Source organism: Saimiri boliviensis, chromosome 9, assembly GCF_048565385.1.
Source record: "Saimiri boliviensis isolate mSaiBol1 chromosome 9, mSaiBol1.pri, whole genome shotgun sequence".
NCBI classification, from domain to species: domain Eukaryota; kingdom Metazoa; phylum Chordata; class Mammalia; order Primates; family Cebidae; genus Saimiri; species Saimiri boliviensis.
In genome coordinates this window covers 115,579,374-115,601,156 of record NC_133457.1, presented here as the reverse complement: position 1 = coordinate 115,601,156, position 21,783 = coordinate 115,579,374, and the positions used below count along the sequence as shown (strand labels likewise).

The window sequence follows — 21,783 nt, the reverse complement described above, 5'->3', positions numbered from 1 at the left end:
TCAACACCCAATGCCCCTTTGTTGCTGTTGAATTCCAGACACCTGCAACAGAATACTATTAATGTAATTATATGATTCCATGTTTTATATTCAGATACTGCTTTCCCACTGAGGCCTTCCTGGAACTACTTAAAATTGCATGCCCACAGCATTTCCTGGTTCCCTTCCCTGCTTTATTTTTCTCCATAATATTTACACCACCTGATTTACATACTATATATTTAAATACTTACTGCATGCACCACTCCTAACTAGAATGTCAGCTCCCTGAGGGCAGGAATTTTCGTCTCTTTGAGTCACTGCTCTGTTTCTACTGCTTACAACAGTTCCAGCACAAAGTCAGTACTTACTAAACATTTGCTGAATAAATTCGGGAATAATGTCAACAGCAACAGCAGCTTTTCATGCCTGGTCTCTGATCCTCACAACAGCCCTAGGAGATAGGAATGGAAATTATCCCCATTCTCCAAGTAAAGAAACTGAGGCTCAAGTAGGTAAGACCTCACAGCCTAAGCTCTGGAGCAAACCCTCTCTGGTCTAGTAGCCATCTACCTTGGGGTGACTCACAGGTTACATGGGATTAGCCCTGCCCCCAAAATGATCCCTGCCGTTGGCTGCCTGACTCCTTTGCTGTTGGAGTTTGTGTTTGTGTGTGTGTGTGTGTGTGTGTGTGTGTGTTTGTTTTGTTTCATTTGTTTTTGAGATAGAGCCTCCCTCTGTCACCTAGACTAGAGTGCAGTGACATGATCTCAGCTTACTGCAACCTCTGTCTCCCAGGTCCAAGTGATTCTCCTGCCTCAGCCTTCTGAGTAGCTGAGACTACAGGTGCACAACACCACACCAGCTAATTTTTGTTTTTAGTAGAGATGGGGTCTCACCATGTTGGTCAGGCTAGTCTTGAACCCCTGACCTCAAATCACCCACCTTGGCCTTCCAAAGTGCTGGGATTACAGGCGTGAGCCACTGTGCCCAGCCCTTTGCTGTGTTTAACCTGCCCACTCATGATGCTCCCTGCTGCCTCTCTAAGAGGCCACAAAAGTAAAAATAGACAAATGGGGCTAAATTAATGGGTTTTTTTGAGATGGAGTTTCGCTCTTTTGCCCAGGCTGGAGTGCAGTGGCGCAATCTCTGCTCACCGCAACCTCTGCCTCCCAGGTTCAAGTGATTTTCCTGCCTCAGCCTCCCGAGTAGCTGGGATAACAGGCATGTGCCACCACACCCAGCTAATTTTGTATTTTTAGTAGAGACAGAGTTTCTCCATTTTGGTCAGGCTGGTCTCGAACTCCGACCTCAGATGATCCACCCACCTTGGGCTCCCAAAGTGCTGGGATTCCAGACAGGAGCCACCACGCCCAGCCAGGGCTACATGACATTTAGACTTGTGTGCATCAGAGGAAATGGCAGAAATGAAAATGCAGCCTATGGAATGAGAAAATATTTGCAAATTACACATCTGAGAAGGGGTTAATATCCAAAATATTCCCATGTTTTCCTGTGCTGATGGGCTCAGGCTCGTGGACAGTTAAGAGATGGAGCCCAGCCAATCTCTGGGGAGGGCAGATAGTGGCAGCGGGGTGTAGGGCCTACCACCTACCTTCCACGAGAGTGCTGAGGACCCCGTGAGCTGACTTGTCAGGAAGGCCTGACCACCCATACTCATCCCACTGTGAGCACCTTTCCAGCACAGTGGGTCACTTGGGCAGGAAGTTGTAGAGCAGAAAGTTGGGAGGTCATGGTAGCAAGACCATGACCCAGAACCATGGTTTTAGCAACAAAAGTTCTTTGTCTTGTGAAACCCCAGTCCAAGGCAAACAGGGATGGGTGATCATCCTAGCTCGTGAGCATTTCAGTTGAGAGTTCAATGCACAAGTGCCAGAGTCTGGTTCTATCGAACTGTCTTCTATCCCCCTTGACATTTATTGAGATTTGACCATGACCACATCCTGTACTACTCAGTTCTCTTGTTAAACTTTGCAGCATCCTTTTGAAGTGGGCCTGGTGATTATCCCCATTTATAGTGGGGAAACAAGTTCAGTGAAGTTACATGACTGGCCTGAGGTCACATACACAGTGAATGGCCAGACCTGAGCGTATATCAGTTTGAAGACACACTTTAACATATCTGAAACAATGATGCATTTTAGTATCAGTGAGATTTCTGTCAACCAACAGGCAGTCCAAAAAAATTACCTTCCTGTGCATGTGAACAAACTCAATTTCAGTGGGTCACATTTTTCTCACCTCAGCTATGTCGTGTGCAATTTTGGAACTATATGTACTGAATTTTATTGCCGTTTAAAATGTCTTCCAAGATACTGCATGATGAAGCAAGTTGAAGATGAAAAGTAATTGCTTTACCCAGAAATGCCTGAAAACAGTTAACGGGGGTAAATTTGATATTAATGAAGCAAATCTTCATTGTTGGAGGAATGCCTGCAGTTGCATGATCTTGCAAAGCAGCAACCAAGAAAGGTGGATTTCCTCATGTAGACAGAACTGGGTTAAGTTTGACTGCTGAGCTGAATGGAAAAGGATGGTCTCTGCTAGTGGTTCTTAAACTTCAGCCTCTGTCAGGGTCACCTGGAAGGCTTGTTAGAGCACAGATTGTTGGGTGCACCCCCAGAGTGTCTGATTCAGTAGGTCTGAGATGGGGCCCAAAAATTTGCTTTGGTAACAAGTTTCCAGGCAACTCCAATGCTGCTGGCTGCGGACCACGCTTTGAGAACCAAGCAGAGCAAGGGAAACCAGGAGAAATAGCCAGATCTCACAGAGTAAATGAAAACATTTCAACAAGAGCCAGGTGCAGCTGATTCTTGCATCAGAGATACTTGGCATGAAGACAGGAAACATCAGTGTGTCGGAATCTTCCAGCCAGCTTTAAACCAAAGCCCTTGACTTCCCTACATATGTTCATTGAAAAAAAAAAATGAAAACTGTGGCTTTACTCAAATACCAAATGCTGATGGAATCAAGGTATCATTTGACATTTATCAGAGTGATAACGGTCACTACTGAAGGTGCCAAAAAGATGGAGATCAGGAACCTGGGTTTCCTGCCAAATGTCCAAAGAAGTCAAGAAAAGCCCATTCAGTAAATATAAAATAAAATACCTAAAAAATATGAAAGCGTTGTCATAATGTGTTTAATTGGCAGTGGTTTTGTCATATATGAAATTATGATGCATTTTACAATCAAAACCATCGTAGATTCAACAACATATAAGAGGTCTTTTGTTTCTGTTTTTGTTTTGAGACAGAGTCTTGCTCTGTCTCTAGGCTCGAATGCAGTGGCACGATCTTAGCTCACTGCAACCTCTGCCTCCCCGGTTCAAGTGATTCCCCTGCCTCAGCCTCCTAAGTAGCTGGGATTACAGGTGCCCGCCACCACGCCCAGCTAATTTTTTTATATTTTAGTATAGATGGGGTTTCACCATGTTGGCCAGGATGGTCTCCATCTCCTGACCTTGTGATCTGCCTGCGTTGGCTTCCCAAAGTGCTGGAATTACAGGTGTGAGCCACCACCCCTGGCCTAGTGTTTAAGAGAAAACATAACTAGCACCTGGAACCTGTGGAATGGCTATGAGTGCTTTGGACAAAGCTAAAATAGTGATGTTAGGCCTGTGTTGACTTAAGTAAACATATTCTGTAAATAAAATGTCACAAATGTCAAAGGTGGTGTCTGAGTGATTGAAGTTTAGGAAATAGAATATTACAACGTCTCTCAAAATCATCATTAGGGCCTCCTAGTCTGACAGGTTCACCCGATGAGCAAGCCTCCATTGTCATATTGACTCCTCATTTGAAGTCAAATCTTCATGTGACAAATTACATTCTAAGAAAGAACCAGAAAGAGAAAGAGGTGGAGGAGGAAGGAAAGGATGGGAGAGGGGGAGAGGGAGCGAAGGAGGGAGGGAGGGAAGGAAGGAAAAAAGGAAAGAAGGGAGGGAGGGAGGGAGAAAGAGAGAGAAGGAGGGAAGGAGGGCGGTTACGTTCAACATAACATAACAAGTTTCGGAACTCTTATCAGATGAATTTAACAAAGAAGGAAGGGAGGAGGGAGAGGGAAGGAGGGAGGGGAGGGGAGAAACATGCCTAAGTCCCAGACTATAAATGTAGTTAACAAAGTAGTCCAAGAACTTTTTATAACAAAAAAAGTTGAGACTGCCTATCTTATCTTTTACAATTATAATTTTTTTAATTGTATTGTTTTGTTTTGTTTTGTTTTTTTTTTTGAGACAGAGTTTTGGTCTTGTTCCCCAGGCTAAAGTGCAACAAGATCTTGGCTCACTGCAACCTCCTCCTCCCAGGTTCCAGCAATTCTTTTGCCTCGCCTCCAGAGTAGCTGGGATTTCAGGCGCCGACCACCACGCCCAGCTAATTTTTGTATTTTTAGTAGAGACGGAGTTTCACCATTTTGGCCAGGCTGGTCTCAAACTCCTGACCTAAGGTGATCCACCCACCTGGGCCTCCCAAAGTGCTGGATTACAGGTGTGAGCCACCATGCCTGGCCCACAATTATGTTTTATATTTAGTCTGTATTTTGCAATTTTTTTTTTCTTTTTGCATTAGAACCTCAGAGTACAAGGAATTTTTTGACAGGGGTGATACTTAAATGCTGTGGAGAATGTTAATTAGACTAGTTTTGCCCCGAATCCCTTCTATCAGTTCCTTTTTGGTGTTTTATTAGGATTTTGTCATATAGCTTATGAAAGCACGTAATGCATTTGGCTGCAGTTAACAGAAAACTTACCTGGCACAAATTACAGGGACATAAATTGTAGGGACATGTCTTGTTCATTTAAGAAGTCTAGGGCAGACATGGTGGCTAACACTGTGGGAGGCTGAGACAGGTAGATCGCTTGAGCTCAGGAGTTTGAGACCAACCCACGCAGCATGGTGACACCCCAGTCTCTACAAAAAAATTAAAAAATTAGCTGAACATGGTGGTGCCCGCCTGTAGTCCTAGCTACTTGTGAGGCTGAGGTGGGAGGATTGCTCTAGCCTGGGATGTCAGTGAAATGTGTTCATGCCACTGCACTCCAGCCTAGGTGACAAAGTGAGACCCTATATTTAAAAAAAAAAAAAAAAAGAAAAATGTGTAGATTTTTCTTTCTACAGATTTTTCTTTCTAATCCAATTTTCTGAAAAGTGGTTTCCAAGCTGACAGCATCTGATTTTCATGTTTACCCTATGGTTACAGAATGGCTGCCACAGATCCAGGCATCGAATCATCACTCCAGCATGTACAAAGTACAGGAATTAGGGCAGCAAGAATGAGCATTTCTCAACTGCTTCTTTTTCCACCTGCCCTGCCTCCTCCTCCCTCCCCCGCCATTTTAAATCACGGAGGAAAGTCTTTTACAGAAGCCTCCCAGCAGATGCTCTCTAGTGTCTCATTAGCTAGAACTGGGTCACATGATCACTCCGAAGCTGCAAGGGAGGCTGGGAAAGCAAACTAGCATGTGCATTCTCTCTTCAAAGGAAGGTAGACAGAGGCATAGTTAAAGGGCATTTATATTATGAAAATTAATAATCACCATATCTTTTAGTTTCAGCTCCAGAATTTGTTTTTGAACATGGCTATCAAACTTATCTGCCCACGGAAAGTAATGAAAACCAGACAGCCACCGTCATTTCTCTCCCTGCCAAGTCACGCACCAAAAAGCCCACAACGCCACCTGCTCAGAAAAGGCTTAACTGCTGCTATCCAGGTAAAGGCAGCATTATGTCCTACTTGTATAGAGATTGTGACATTTAATCAGGCTCCAGGGCTCTTCCTCATGAGTTCCTGACAGCTGCTCATGGATGTGCTCCAAACTACCTGGCATAAAAATCAGAGCCGCCTGGCATTCACATCAGCACATACAACCTATCTCCCACTATCTGTGGTCATTCTACATGTGGGTTCTAAGATTTTTCTAGCCATAGGCCTTTGAAGTGGAACTCTTGAAAATTTCAGGTTGCTGTAAATTTTTTTCCTATGCTGTAGCTTAGGAAGATATCCCGTAAGAATTTTCTTTCTTTACTTTGGTTTTAATTTATTTGGAAGTAATTTCAGATGTACAGAAAATTTGCAAAAATTGCACCCAAGAAATCACTGCATGCCCTTCACCTAGATTCCCCAAATGTTACCATTTTATTATATTTGCTTTGTCGTTCTTTATATACAAGTATATATAGTTTTCCCCAAACCATTTGAAAGTTTCCCCAAACCATTTGAAACCATGTTGCCCCTTTATTCCTAAATACTTCACTGTGTATTTCCTAAAAACCAGAATATTCCTTTAAATAAACACAGGATAATTATCAAGATCAGAAAATTAACATTTATAGATACTATTATCTAACCTACTGACCTTAGTCAGATTTCATCATCAAGTGTCCCACTAATGTCTTTTTTATCAGTATCGAAAGAATGACATTTTCCCCCTCTGGTCCAGGCTCCAACCAATGATCACTAATTGCATTTAGATTTTATGTCTTTCATTTCTGCTATTCAGGAACAGTTAAGTATTTATCTTTCATAAGCTTGACATTTTTGAAAAGTATAGGCAAGAGATTTTGTCAAAAGGGCCTCTTTGGGTTTATTTGATACTTCTTTGTGATTAGATTCAGGTTATGCAGTTTTAGCAGGAACCACAAAATGATGTTCTATCTTTCCTGGTCATCACGTACAAAGGCACGTGAGGTCTCTTTGAGGTCTCTTTTTCCCATTACTGTGGTGTTAACTCTTGTCCCTCGGTTAAGGATGTTTCTGTCAGTTTTCTCCCCTCTAAAAGTTACTAAGTTTCCCTTTGTAATTAATCTTTCCTTCCTTGTTTTGTTTTTTTTTTTTTTAGGTTGCCAATTCAAGACTGCTTATGGCATGAAGGACATGGAGCGGCATTTAAAAATTCACACGGGTAAGTAGCATTTCTTTAGCACATATGCCCTAAACACCTGCTCTGTGCTAGGAGCTGGGGATCCACATAGGGCAGACGAATGATACCACTCCAAACGTCGCTGGCTGTTATGAGAATGCAAGTCCAGATTTTAAAAAATAAGGTGCCATTTGTACACATGATTTTGGCAGAAAATCTTTAACATCATCACATCCAGCTCTGGAGAGGATGTGAGCAAAGTTAGCTAAGTGGGGGATGTGAACTGCTGCAGCTATTTTGAAAATTATTCTGCCAAAATTAATGAAAATTTGAATGCACTTTTTCGCATTTTGAGATGATCCTACAAGTGCATATGTGTGTGTGTTGATTAGTAAAGAAAGGCATAAGGGGAGAGAAAAGAAACTTTTTTTTTTTTTTTTTTTTTTTTGTGACAGGGTCTTACTCTGTCACCCAGGCTGGAGTGCAGTGGCACGATCTCACCTCACTGCAACCTCTGCCTCCCAGGCTCAAATGACTCACCCACCTCAGCCTCTGCAATAGCTGGGACTACAGGCAGGCTCCACAACACCTTGCTAATATTTGGCATTTTTTTGTAGAGGTAGAGACGGGGTGCAGGGGTCTCACCATATTGCCCAGGCTGGTTTCGAATGCGTGGACTCAAGTGATCCACCCACCTCGGCTTCCCAACGTGCTAGGATTAGAGGTGTGAGCCACCACACCTGGCCAAAACTTTCCTTTTATATATCTTTACATTATACTACTGAATACAGTGAGTGTGTGTTATTTTTGTAATTTAGAAAGGAGAGTTTAATAAATACTTGTTTTAAAAGAAGAGAAAAAAATCAGTGCATGGGAAAAAAGAAAAGTGATTATTTCTGGTGATTTTATTTATCTGTAATATATTACTTTTATGTTTCCCAGATTTTCTGCATGGAAAAGAATTGCCTTTAGACTCTTTTTTTTTTTTTTTTTTAAAGACAGAGTCTTGCTCTGTCACCCAGGCTAGAGTACAGTGACATGATCTCAGCTCACTGCAACCTATCTCTACCAGGTTCAAGCAGTTCTCCTGCCTCAGCCTCCCGAGTAGCTGGGATTACAGGTGCCTGCCACCACACCCAGCTAATTTTCATATTTTCTTTTTAGTAGAGATGGAGTTTCACCACGTTGGCCAGGCTAGTCTCAAACTCCTGACCTCATGATCCATATGTCTTGGCCAAAGTGCTGGGATTGTAGGTGTGAGCCACTGCGCCTGGCCTAGACTCTTGTTTAACAAAGTGTTAGATGCTTGTATTTAGATGATGCAGATTTAAATTTTAAAAGTATAAATATGTATAAGATGCAGTGAATTTTGGCTTTGGCTTCACTGTATGCCCAAAGCTTGCTATTTAGCCTCAGCGTTTGGAAGATGAAATAGCCAACAGTTATTTCTTATATTTCTTGGCCATGACCAAAAAGTGCCTTATTGCACTGGGGTCACCATCATATCTAATCAGCTTCACAGTGTCATGTCATTTGGATTTATTCTAATTATCCAAATGTTAAGTTTCAAGTATTGGCAAGCATTCTAGCAAGCATTCAAGCAATAAGCAATGAAACTCTTCATGTAGGTTTCATATGTTGAAGATCTATCCATCAAGCCGTAGCATATTTATTATAGAAAGAATAAAGTACTATAATTATTAATAATGATAGGGAAAGCATTGTGAAAGTACAAGTGAGGGCTGCAACTTTGTCTGTTTCTGCAAATCTGCCAAAAATATCTTCTGCACAAGTTAGCCCGTTTTGTGTCTGCACAATAGCTTCTGCATAACTGCAGCATCTCTGGCTACATTTTCAAATTCAAAGGTTAATGAGGAGGTAACCTTACCTTAGTTACCCTCCGAGAGTGGGGGTGTGTTTAATCACCCCTGGGGTTTGGAGGAGCAACCGCAGTAGGGCTCTTTACCAGGAGAGCTGGCTGAAAACCACTGAGCTCTGTCTGCTCAGTTTTGCAAAGACATAATGCAGTGACCACGGGAACTACTGAGCCACTGACAATGCTGGTAAATTATTGTTCTGGATTTTTAAATTTGATGACTTAAATGTTTAATAATCAAAATGCTAATTTTTTTTTTCTTTTTGAGACAGAGTCTCACTATGTTGCCCAGGCTAGAGTGCAGTGCCACAATCTTGGCTCACTGCAACCTCCGCCTTCTGGGTTTAAGTGATTCTCCTGCCTCAGCCTCCCAAGTAGCTGGGATTTCAGGCACCTGCTACCACATCCGGCTAAGTTTTGTATTTTTAGTAGACACAGGGTTTCGTCATCTTGGCCAGGCTGGTCTTGAACTCCTGACCTCAAGTGATCTGCCTGCCTTGGCCTCCCAAAGTGCTGGAATTACAGGCGAGAGCCAGCGTGCCCAGCCAAAATACTGATCGTTAATAAACGTTTAGATGTATTGTTAAATCTCAAATATTTGTTTTATGATGACAGTGATCAGCTTTGGCTGACTATTTTAGCACTTGGTTTGTTACAGTTTGGTCAAAATATATATTTGACATATAAAGTAAAAAAAGTGACAGCCACCTCCTTCCATGACCAAAAGTCAGCTGTCCTAGTAGTTCTCCATGTCTCATTCTGAAATTTTTGCCTGCCTAGACCAGGTCTAAAAACTCACAAATTTAATTTTTTCCATGTGTAATTAAGTTAACACAATCCACGCTATCAGTGCAACTTGCTTTTCTGCATTTACTGTTGCACATCATTTCACACAGTATGTCGTATCTACTGACTCTTTTTCATGGCCAGGTAAGAAATTGGTTCAGTAATTTATGCACATCCACACGGTGAAATACTTCACCCTTAAAAACCATGTTGTGGATATGTGATGATACAAAACAGGTGATCAAAATTGCTGTAAGTGCAAGAAAGTAGTCAATAGGGAGGTAGTGCAGTATTTGGCAAAAAAAAAAAAAAAAAAAAATCGTCCTGAGTTCTAATCCCAGTTGTTGCAAGAATTAAATAAGTAATTCAAAGGCACAGTGCCATTCAAAAAGTAAGAGTTTAAATTGATGTTAGCCAGTTGGTTTCATGTACCAAAAATGTACACACACACAAACTGGAAAAATAGACATCAAAAGGTTAGCAGTTCACAGATGGCAAGTTGACACATGCATTAGTGAGGTTCAGATTAAGCTGCTGTAAGAATGAAACTGAAACACCAGCTCAAACAAGATAAAGGTTTGTGTCTGTCCTATGTAACTGGCCAGAGGTGAGCAGGCAGGCTAGGACAGGCAGGCAGCTCTGTCCTAGGGACTATCCAGGGCACTTAAGTTCCTCCTACCTTATTCTGTTACATTACTCCACCATCTGCAGGTGTGCCACCTTCACCCACTCACTCACCTGCCTTCACCTGCTCACGTACTTGCTCGCTCACCTGTCCTCACCTGCTCCCTCACCCCCATGCTTGGCCAGAAGCAGGAAAAGAAAATGTAAAAGACAAGCAGTTTCCTCTGTGACAGAGAACTTCCTCTGCTATTGCTCTGATAAAAACTTAGTCACAGATCACACCTAGCTGCAAGCGAGCCTGAGAAATGTAGTCTTTGCCTGGTCATCCATGAACTCTGCTGAAACTTCAGTATTCTGAATTTCAGGGTGCATCTCTGTTGTGAAAAGGAAAAAGGAGGGAGGGAATATAAGAGAAAATTAACAAACCTTATTTTTTTACTTACTTATACTTTAAAATTTTATTTTAATTGCCTTCTATTTTTAATTTATAAGAAATTTACATTCATCATTTTAAAAATTCAAATAATATCAATAAGGAAAAGAGAAGAAACTTTCCCTCTCCCAAGATGTTAGCTCTTTGCCAATCATCCACTCAGTGTTTTAGGGTTTTCTGAACATTCTTTGGTGGTTGTATATGACTTTTTTCTTAAGGCAGTGGGAAATAAGCCTTTTCCTTTTTTAATCTTGCTTCCTGCTGCCATCTGTGTGTGTATGTGTTTGAAGGAGACAAACCCCATAAGTGTGAAGTCTGTGGCAAGTGCTTTAGCCGGAAGGACAAGCTGAAAACTCACATGCGGTGCCACACGGGCGTGAAGCCATACAAGTGTAAGACATGTGACTACGCCGCTGCCGACAGCAGCAGCCTCAACAAACACCTGCGGATCCACTCAGACGAGCGGCCCTTCAAATGCCAGATCTGCCCCTACGCCAGCCGCAACTCCAGCCAGCTCACAGTGCACCTGCGGTCCCACACGGGTAAGTCCCACCTGTTATTTGCTCTCTACGTGCCTCACTTTCTATGGCATAAATCATAAGCACCTTAAAGCACTCAGCCACAATGTAAGAAATCGAGTTGGAACCTTTGCTCATCTTGTTTGCAGTTTTGTTTTTGTTTGTTTGTTTGTTTTGAGACAGACTCTCACGCTGTCACCCTGGCTGGGTGCAGTGATGCTATCTCAGCTCACTGCCATCTCCACTTCCCAGGCTCAAGCAATTCTTGTGCCTCAGCCTCCCAAGAAGCTGGGATTACAGGCATGTTGCACCACGCCCAGCTAAGTTTCTGTATTTTTAATAGAAATGGGGTTTTGCCATATTGGCCAGGCTGGTCTTGAACTTCTGACCTCAAGTGGTCTGTCCACCTCAGCCTCCCAAAGTGCGGGGATTACAGGCATGAGCCACCGTGCCTGGCCTGTTTGCAGTTTTGCTTTTTGGCTGCCCTGAAGAGCCTTTATCAGTAAAACAGGGGAAAGCCATGAAGTGTATAACTTTATACATAAGTATATCTCTTTATATAACTTTATAACTTATTCACTAGTAAAGTGTGTAATTGAGGAGGTGCACGAAATGAAATACAGGCATAAGCCATGTCTCTTTGATAAATTTCTGCATTATGGGTTGGCGTTCCCATCATTTTTGAAGCATACTCTAGTTCCGCATGGAACAGCTTGACCAGAAAACATACAGCAAAATCAGCAGAGTAGGTAACTCAACAAATTACATACCTTTTTCTTTGGTGTATCATTTAGATGATGATTCAATAATGCTGCAGTAACAACCATAAAATCTCAGTGGTGTATAATAAATATTTGTTGCTAACGTACTTTAGGTCGGCAGGAAGTTGAATGGACAACTCTGTTGATCTTGGCTTGGCTTAACCACATGTGTGGGGAAGGCGGGGTGCCTTTCAGACTCGCCTGGGGATCTGCTGGCCATGGGCTGGCTGGCTGTTCACTGGCCTTGGCTGAGGCAGTCTTCCTCCTGGGACCATGGACTAACCAGGCTTGTCCTCATGAGGATAACAGAGGTGAAGCAAGCCCCAGTCTAACCCATGTCAAGTCTCTGCTTCTATAAGCCGTCAAGCATCACATTGGCTAAAGCAAGTCGCATGGTTCATCTTGGTGTCAGGGCTGGGACTAAGCTCCCCTACAGTGAGAGGTCACCGCAGTGTTACATGGCAAAGGTCAGGGACGCAGGGAAGGTGAAGAATTGGGACCCTTTTGGCAAACAACCACAGTCCACCTTGATCTCCACCATCACTCACGTCTCTCTGACAGGCAAAATGCACTCACTCTTTCCCAAGAACCCCACAAGTCTCATCCAATGATAGGATCAGGCTAAAAGACCACAATTGCATGATCTCCCTTGGTCCGGATATGGTTCCTCTTCATCTGGAGATGGCTGAAATAAAAGACAAGTTGTCTCTCATGATACACCCAATATACAGTGGTAAAACAAAAAGCCAAAATAATTGCCATAATTCTTCCGTTGAAGGTAGTATAGAAGAACAGGAGGCATTTACCAGTCCCTGGTCCATAGCATTTCTCAAATTCTTTTGGGCACATATTCCCAGGTTTCCCCAACTCAGGGGATAGGGAGTGTTTCTTGATTAGGCCTTGGCTCAGCAATTTTGGTTCTTAACCCTGCCCATTGGGACATCCTTTCCATCACCTTCCTAAGCTACTTCTGAAAAAGGTAGCAAAATGTACCTTTGAGAAACTTTCTTAGCCTGCTTCCTGTCTACCAAAAGCTGGAGGTCTTTTTACCTTTTGTTTTAGTCTAGGCTGGCGACAGTTTTTGTGGTAGAGCTGTCTTTAAAACTTTGTGAGTTTCATATGTATCCATATGCCAAAAGCCATACCCACAGTTCTTTTGGAATCTTGCCTCTTTTTCTAAGCTTAATTATAGGTACTTTTGGCATTTAACCTTCTGTGGGTTTTAGGAGTCCTTTGTCCAGCTGAGAGGACATACTTGGCACCAACTTAATTCTCACCATTCTTAATTCCCTTTCGAAGATTTTGATAGAGTCTTACATTCAGACCCTTTATTTCACATTTGGTCTTTACTCTGAGACCAGTTTCCTGGATACTGTCTTTGTCCCAGGCTTTTGTCTTACTTTGGAAAGCTGGCTGGAGATGAGAAACTATATCCAGCAACTCTTTGACTTTCTAAATTCTCTCTAAAGTCTGCTTAGAAAATATCTAGTTCTTTTTTTTTGTTTTTTTTGAGTTTGGCTCTTTTTTGTAATATTTTATCATATGCAGCTTATAAAACACTTCCACTGTTCTGCTTAGAATTTATCTCTTTATTCAAGTCCAAAACTCATTATATACATTTTCTGTCTTCTAAGCTACCACGAGTGACAGTCTTACCAAATGTTTGCCATTAAATACTGTGCATTGCCATTTCTCCAGCCTCCACATGCAACCCAATCTCAAAACCAGTGCTCTATATTCTGGTTTTCTGTTAGAGCATCCCCCTATCGAGATACCAATATCTGTAGCCATTGTCTCCTGTCACAGTGATGCAACATAATATTCCACAAAACCTCAATAGATACAATACGCCTTTTCTGTTTACATGCGGGGATCAGCAGGGCAAACCAGCTGACCTTGGCTGGACTCTCTTATTAGTCAGAGGAGCTGCTGGTTCTGAGCTGACTGTCCACTGGTCTTGGCTGGGGAAACTAGCTCTGCCCCACGTGTCTCTTGGCCTTCTCCTGAGACTAGCAGGTTAGGCCAGGATTGACCTCATGGTGATAACCAAGGTGCAAGCAAGCAGACCCCAGTGCACACGCCCATTTCAAGCCATTTCTTGTTTCAAGTTACTAAACATGCCATTGGCCAAATCCAACGACACAGTTGAAGCTTTTGTCATGGCTCATGAGAGAACATGCCTAACTACACGCATGGCAGAGGCCATGCTACAAGGAGGGGTGGGAGGTGGGGAGATTTGGGAACATTTTTGTAATCTACAGCAAGTTAAGACATTGGCATAGTCAATACCAAACTGATTTGCTTCAGAAATTTCCCCCAGTCTATTTTAGAGAAGCTGAAAGATTCATTTATGAAAATGGTTCATTTTGACTTGTAACGATAAAGTTACTATTTATAGCAGCACCTTTAAATTGGTCTAGAAGAGGTGTGTTTTTCAAAAATTTAAATGTGTGCCATCTACCTGTGGTCTTCGTGGAATGATCACTTTCCCTTTTCTAAATCTGTGGCCCTTGTAAAACTGTAAATTAATAGGAGTTTGCTTTTACCCTTCTGGCGATTTGATAGATGACATCAACACTTGTTTTAGTAGCAACCCAAACTCAAGAAAGATCTGTCAGCTTAAATATATGTCACTTATTCATCCAACATTCTTTAAACCTCACTGTGTGCCAGACACAGTGGGAATCAGGTGCTAGGCAAGAAGGAACACAGTCATTAGCTTTGAAGAGCTTAGAGTCCGGTGGGACTATTTGACCAGTATGCCTCATTGAAGAAATGTTTATGTTAAATTAAAAAAAAAAAAAAAAGACAAATGAATTTAAAACCTTTGCTTTCATGTCAGAAAGTGTTGTTAAACTCTGCGGCTTAGCTGTGAGATTTGGTTTTCTGGATTTTCTGGGTTTCACCTCTGCAGATTGCTAAAAAAGTGAAAAAAAAGATAATCGCTATAATTTTGGCAGGGATGTAACAGGGAAACCTAGTAAAACATTCTGGAGCAAGGATTCTGTCTTTGAGTCTGCAGACGTCTGCCCCTGAGAAATCCATGAGAAGATTTGGGAGGGAGGTCCTTGGATGGGAGAAAAAGAAATTACATCTTCATGTTCACTAGCCTGTTTTGAAATTTGACATGCCCTTCAATTATGAAAACAGGCAACCAATCTGATAACAGTGCATGTAAACTTGTCGCCAGTGGAAATCAAAAATCTTTTCATAATGATCACTGCCTTAGATAGAGCAAAATATCTTTTATCTGTTTAGTAATAACTGTAGGTAGTAGACCTGCCGCTAGGTTTTATTCTTGAATGCATTAATAAAACACACACATTGGCATATCACAATTTTTTTCTTGATAACTATTTTAATATAATTGGTTTCTTTTATATTCCTGTTGGTTTTTACTTTAGTTTATTTGTTACATTTAAAACATTATCTGAGAAGGGTTCCATGGGCTTCACTAAACTGCCAAAAAGGGTTGTAATGGCATCAGAAAGGTTAAGAACAACATTCTAAGGCAGCAAAAGGCCCTTTTTCTGAAAAGGGCCAGACAGTAAATATTTTAGGCTTTGTAGGCCATGCAGTATCTATCACAAATACTCACCTCTACCATTATGGCAGGCAAATAACCAAATGTAAACAAATGGGCATGGCTGTGTTTCAGTAAAACTTTATTTACAGAGACAGGTTGTGGGCTAGATCCTGTCTCTATACATAAAGTTTTATAAAGTTTTATTTATAGAGACAGGATCTAGCCCGTAGGCTGTAGCCTACTCCTCCTTGTTCTAGAGTTTCGTATGTACGATCTTGGTGGTATTCAATCATACAAAGCATTTTTTTTTTTTTTTAGGTTTAGGTTTAGGCTTCTCGGTGTTCTAGAAGCTTGTTCAGTTGCCCCCTGCCATCTTTGTTTGCACTCATTCAGCAGCTCATGGTGAAGTAGCAGACCCTATGTCAAAAAGCTGGAACACCATCCCAGCCTTTTGAGTTCACGGCCTAAGAAAGCAAACATCAGTTATATGTGCAGATAATTACCTAGCATCTAAAGATACCAGATTTGAAGTCAGCCTGCATTGGAATCCAACCCCTGCCTTGTACTACGGGGCAGCCAAGAACAAGTTATATAGTCTCTCTGGGTCTCAGCCTTCTCCTCTGTGTGATTGTATTTTAAAAAACAATAATAGTACCCACCACAGGGCGATCTTCCCAGCATCACGAGAGACCATGCTTGCGGAGTGCTCAGCATAGCGCCTGCCATCCTGGAAGCAATTGAAGAATCTTAGCTGCTTTTTGCTTGCTTAAACAATATCGAAATGAGAGGTCGCCAATTTGCTTGAATTGTCATTGCTTCAGATAATTTGGACTTGACATTCATTGAGGAAGTAAATTTGGAATATGGTATCCATTCAGATGTTTGCAATTTCACTTTCCCTGCTCATCTTTCAGCGAACATGAATTTAAAAAACAAAATCAAGCAGCTGGATTTTGTAACTTCACAAGTAAAGAACGCAGCTGGCAATATGGGATAAATAAATTTTGTGCAATAAAGACATCTTTATTAATAAAGATCTGCATGAAATATAAGTTGGGTGTTTCAATCATTGTAAAACCATACTCCAGTGAGTGCAGCACGGAGCTGGCCCATTTGAAAATGTATTGTTGAATCTGTTACAATATGTAACTCAATCAAAATCAACAGGTTATGCAAAAGTCTGCAACCGTGAACCATTAACTAGCAGAGTGGGCACATTAACTGTATGAACGATAGTTTGAGTGATTTAAATAATATGACAAGCATATTTGCAAATCTTATTTTATTTGGGACAGTTAAATTGCTCTTTTCAATCTCCCATTTTTCTTCTGGGTTTGATGCCGGTGGTGGTGGTTTGGGTCTGGGGAAAAGAAAGAAGCCCCGCCCCTCTTTCCCCGCTCCCGGGGGCTGCTGAATCTCTGCACCCACCCGCCTTGGTATAAGCGGTTTTCTGGTGTGTGCTTCGGGGGGATCCGCTGTGGTTGTTGCCTGCCTGTTCTTATCGAAACTCACCTTGTGTTGACAGGGGACGCCCCCTTCCAGTGCTGGCTCTGTAGCGCCAAGTTCAAAATCAGCTCGGACTTGAAAAGGCACATGCGGGTGCACTCGGGGGAGAAGCCTTTCAAGTGCGAGTTCTGCAATGTCCGCTGCACCATGAAGGGGAACCTCAAGTCGCACATCCGCATCAAGCACAGCGGGAATAACTTCAAGTGTCCGCATTGCGACTTCCTGGGTGACAGCAAAGCCACCCTCCGGAAGCACAGCCGCGTGCACCAGTCGGAGCATCCTGAGAAGTGCTCGGAATGCAGCTACTCCTGCTCCAGCAAGGCCGCCCTGCGCATTCACGAGCGCATCCACTGCACCGACCGCCCTTTCAAGTGCAACTACTGCAGCTTCGACACCAAACAGCCCAGCAACCTGAGCAAGCACATGAAGAAGTTCCATGGGGACATGGTTAAGACGGAGGCTCCGGAGAGGAAGGACACGGGCAGGCAGAGCAGCCGGCAGGTGGCCAAGCTGGATGCCAAGAAGACTTTCCACTGCGATATCTGTGATGCCTCTTTCATGCGGGAGGACTCGCTCCGCAGCCACAAGAGACAGCACAGTGAGTACAGTGAGAGTAAGAACTCGGACGTGACGGTCCTCCAGTTTCAGATCGACCCCAGCAAGCAGCCCGCCACGCCCCTCGCTGTGGGACACCTCCAGGTGCCCCTCCAGCCCAGCCAAGTGCCTCAGTTCAGCGAGGGAAGAGTCAAAATCATCGTTGGGCATCAGGTGCCCCAGGCAAACACCATCGTGCAGGCTGCTGCCGCTGCAGTGAACATCGTCCCGCCCGCCTTGGTGGCCCAGAACCCAGAGGAACTCCCAGGGAACAGCCGGCTGCAGATCCTGCGCCAGGTCAGTCTGATCGCCCCCACTCAGTCCTCGCGGTGTCCCAGCGAGGCGGGCGCGATGACCCAGCCGGCTGTCCTGCTGACCACTCACGACCAGACAGACGGAGCCACTCTGCACCAGACTCTCATCCCCACGGCCCCAGGTGGCCCCCAGGAAGGCTCTGGCAATCAGACTTTCATTACCAGTTCGGGTATTACTTGCACTGACTTTGAAGGCCTAAACGCCTTGATTCAGGAGGGGACAGCAGAAGTGACAGTGGTGAGCGATGGAGGCCAGAACATCGCAGTGGCCACCACAGCACCACCGATCTTCTCCTCCTCTTCCCAGCAGGAACTACCCAAGCAGACCTACTCCATCATCCAAGGGGCAGCCCATCCAGCTTTGCTCTGTCCCGCAGACTCCATACCAGATTAGTGCTTAAGAAACAAAAGGGGTGGGAGAAACAAATTACAGAAAAAGAAATCATAAGTAGAATTCTTTAAAAGCTTTGCTCTTAATGTTTTCTTTGTTTTGTTTTGTTTTTGAGACAGACTCTTGCTCTGTCACCCAGGCCGGAGTGCAGTGGCATGATCTCGGCTCACTGCAACTTCCGCCTCCCAGGTTCAAGCGATTCTCGTGCATCATCCTCCCAAGTAGCTGGGACCACAGGTGTACGCCAGCATGCCTGGCTAATTTTTGTCTTTTTAGTAGAGATGGGGTTTCATCATGTTGGCCAGGCTGGTCTTGAACTCCTGACCTCAAGTGATCTGCCCCCCCTCGGCCTCCCAAAGTGCTGTGAGCCACCATGCCCGGCTGTGGTTTGCTCTTAATGTTTTTAAGGATGGTTGTGAATCCCCCTGACCCCATAATAAATTGTAATTTTATACTGTTTACTATAATTTTTGTTAACACTGTAACAACTTTGAGAGCACCTCTGAATCGTCACATTATAACTGTTGTAGATTCTTAAATGTTACCAAGACGATTCCAGTGAGGGGTTGGAATTAAATGCATTAAGTAGTGAATATATGTGTTTATTTCCAACTTAACTTTCCAACCCGAATAAAGGTTTTTGTCCATCTTATTAAGTTTGTGTAGTAAATGGTGCTTCCTGGCCTCTCTTTTACCCCATTCTGGAATACTCCACAGAGTTTGGGGGTATTCATGTTTTATAACATACATGTAAGTCTGTTGGCATGAAGGACCATTTTCTACATAATGTCACATGGATACTTGACCCAAAAAAATGTTTAGTGCTAGTGAGCAGAAAATGAATCGTTCCCTAATAAATCGATACCTGATTAAAATATACTGAATGTTAATGATTCTTTAGAATGAAGGTAGGATTTGGGGATGATGGGATGTGAGTCATTGGTCAAAGAGAACTTGAAGCAGCAAAGGTTTTCAGTCCTCTCATAAACATCGTACAAACATCTTATCTCCTCCGTAGTCACACTAAATAGATGTGGTACCTAAAGTGATAAAGTGATCTAGCCAACTGTCGTTTTCATTTTGAAACTTCAGACTGACAATCCTGGCATTTCTGTTTAGTTGTAAATATAATCAAAGTTCCTACTAATGATTAAGACAGAATTTTCCATAATACCATTTTGAGATGTTAATATCTCTGCAGAATCCAGATGAATAGGTTGAGAAAGTATCTAGACTGATTTTTTCCAAAGCATGGGTGATACTGAGAAGAGGAAAATTCAAATTGTGTTGTCTTACAGTGAAAACAGTGAAATGCTGTTTGATCCGTAGGTGGCGCCAGAGAGCAACCTAGAATCACCCATGTTTGTACCTTCAGTCATTCTCTCGGGTTGTAACAGCACTCATTTCTGCCGTCAGCAAGGATTGGTGAGGAGGGGAGGTTACTGTTGTGACAGAAGCGTATTCAGAATATTACGAGAATAATTAGATACATTTTTACCGGAGTTGTCACCATTTTTTTTATTCTCTAACACAAACTTATTTAATCAAAATTGTTAGGGAGATCATCTCACTTTTATGTGAAGATATGCTTTTATTTATTTATTTATTTATTTATTTGGCAATGACAAACTAAAAAAAAATATAAAATAATGATGTTAGAAACCGATGGTTTTCCTGTTAGAAAAAGCAACGTTCACTTCCTTTGGGAATAGCTACAGTTAGAGCTGGGTTTTGCCGCCTTTCCTTCTTTCTTTGATCCATAATATTTGAAAACAGTTTTGATGACTTGCTGTATGATATTTGCCATAATTCCTTTCTTTTCCTGTCAGCAATGATAATAGTTATTAACTATGATTTTTGGTAAGGAACAGAAAAGGCTTGGAGTGTACAATGTTAGTGATTTTAGCAATTTTGTCACTTTAGACTTACTGGTTACAGCTCTTTAGAAAACTGTTCTGCTATTGAATTTCAGCTGAGAAATTTCCACTGTCATGGGCCTCTTTTCTGCATCTCTCTTTTTTCCCGCTTTTTTCAACTGTAAAGAATTTTTTTCCTGATTATAATGTATGTTCAAGATAGAAAATATGAAAAACAGAATATTATTAGGAAAGAAATAGAAGTTACTAAGAATCTTACTGTCCAGATACAAACTAGACAGATTGTAATCATTTTGATGGACTTCCTTTCAATATTTTTTATGCTTATGTATATATGTTTTCTATGCCAGTTATAAAGTTGTAGTTTAATTAAGCCTAATTTTTTTATACTCTATATTTCCTTTTGTATCTTTAAATCTCTACCTACTAGATGCCTTCCATGTATATACATACACATACATACATATGCGTGCATAGACATGGACACACATGCGTATTTGTTGTTTTGTCTTTTTACAAACTACAACATTCTTTGGAATAAATTATACACAGAATTGTGTATAATTGTGTATACACAAAAACCAAGCCAACAACTTCCAGCCCCTCCCTATTCTCACCCCACCTAAGGTAAGTCATGTTAGGTTCTCTTTGTTCTTATCCATATACATAGACTCAAAAGATAACATAGAAAAGGTTTTTCCTATTTCTATAATAATTATATCATACTCTGTAACATTTCTCTGCAACTTGCTTTTATTATGCCATTTTATTGACAGTCCTATGAGTCAATACAACTAGACCTAATTGTTTTAAACAAAAGTTAGAGATATACAGGCTTTAGTCCGTCATCTCGCTATTATGGTTATTTAGGTTGTTTGCGGAATATTTCTGCCATTACAAACTGCCACACTAAACATTCCACATCATTTTTCATATTCGGCTCTTTTTTTTTTTTCTGTAAGTAGATTCAAAAGAGTAAGTTTCACGGAGTTTCCGTAGTTTGTACTTGCATAAATACGGATTAACTTTCACATGATTGTCTCATCTATGATGTGAGCCCAACTACCTTTGGAAGTTTTGTCAATCTGCTGCGTGAAAATGGTTATCTGGGCTTCGTGCACTCCCCCAGCTGATGCTGTGGTCTGCGTTTTCTGGGACATCTCTGCATAGGCTGGTTGACCTTATGTGCTTCTCTCTTCTATGAACTTAGAACTATTACTCCCTCCTTTTTCTCCTTGCTTGTTGGGAAGTTGGGGACATTAACCTGACCTCGTCACACATTGCTGAGTTTCCTCCCCTCCTGTCATTGTCTTTTGACTTGTTGTACTGTCACCACATAAAATGACTGTCTTTTTATGTAGTTAGATTCTTCTGTCGCTTCATTTGTGGCAGCTGTATTTTCTAAGAATGTTCATCCTTCCCCTGAGATCAAATTGGTTTTCTCTTTAGTGTTTTTACTGCTTGCTTGTTTGTTTTTAGTTAGCGCCTTGCTGCAGCCAGAATTCTTTTTTTTTTTTCTTGTTTTGAGACGGAGTCTCGCTTTGTTGCCCAGCCTGGAGTGCAGTGGCATGATCTCAGCCCACTCCACCCTCTTCGTCCCAGGTTCAGGTGATTCTCCTGCCTCAGCCTCCTAAGTAGCTGAGATCACAGGCATGTGCCAACATATTATATTTTAATTTATAAAATATAAATTTTTATATTTTTAGTAGAGACAAGAT

General features: G+C 42.1%; 1 protein-coding gene across 3 annotated transcripts in view; it reads left to right on the top strand.

Annotated features, from left to right (window-relative positions):
• Positions 1-21,783, top strand: part of ZFP64 (ZFP64 zinc finger protein) — a 110,187-nt gene that overhangs the window by 20,718 nt on the left and 67,686 nt on the right. The window contains exons 3-6 of one of the 3 annotated variants that reach the window (XM_003932588.4): positions 5,549-5,710; positions 6,839-6,901; positions 10,869-11,120; positions 16,909-20,434. In XM_003932588.4, coding sequence (XP_003932637.3) covers positions 5,549-5,710; positions 6,839-6,901; positions 10,869-11,120; positions 16,909-18,191 — 1,760 coding nt within the window. In that variant the 3' untranslated portion in view covers positions 18,192-20,434. Of the gene's footprint in view, positions 1-5,548; positions 5,711-6,838; positions 6,902-10,868; positions 11,121-16,908; positions 20,435-21,783 lie in introns of those variants that run through there. The other 2 variants (XM_074406665.1, XM_074406666.1) reach the window with 2 other exon arrangements.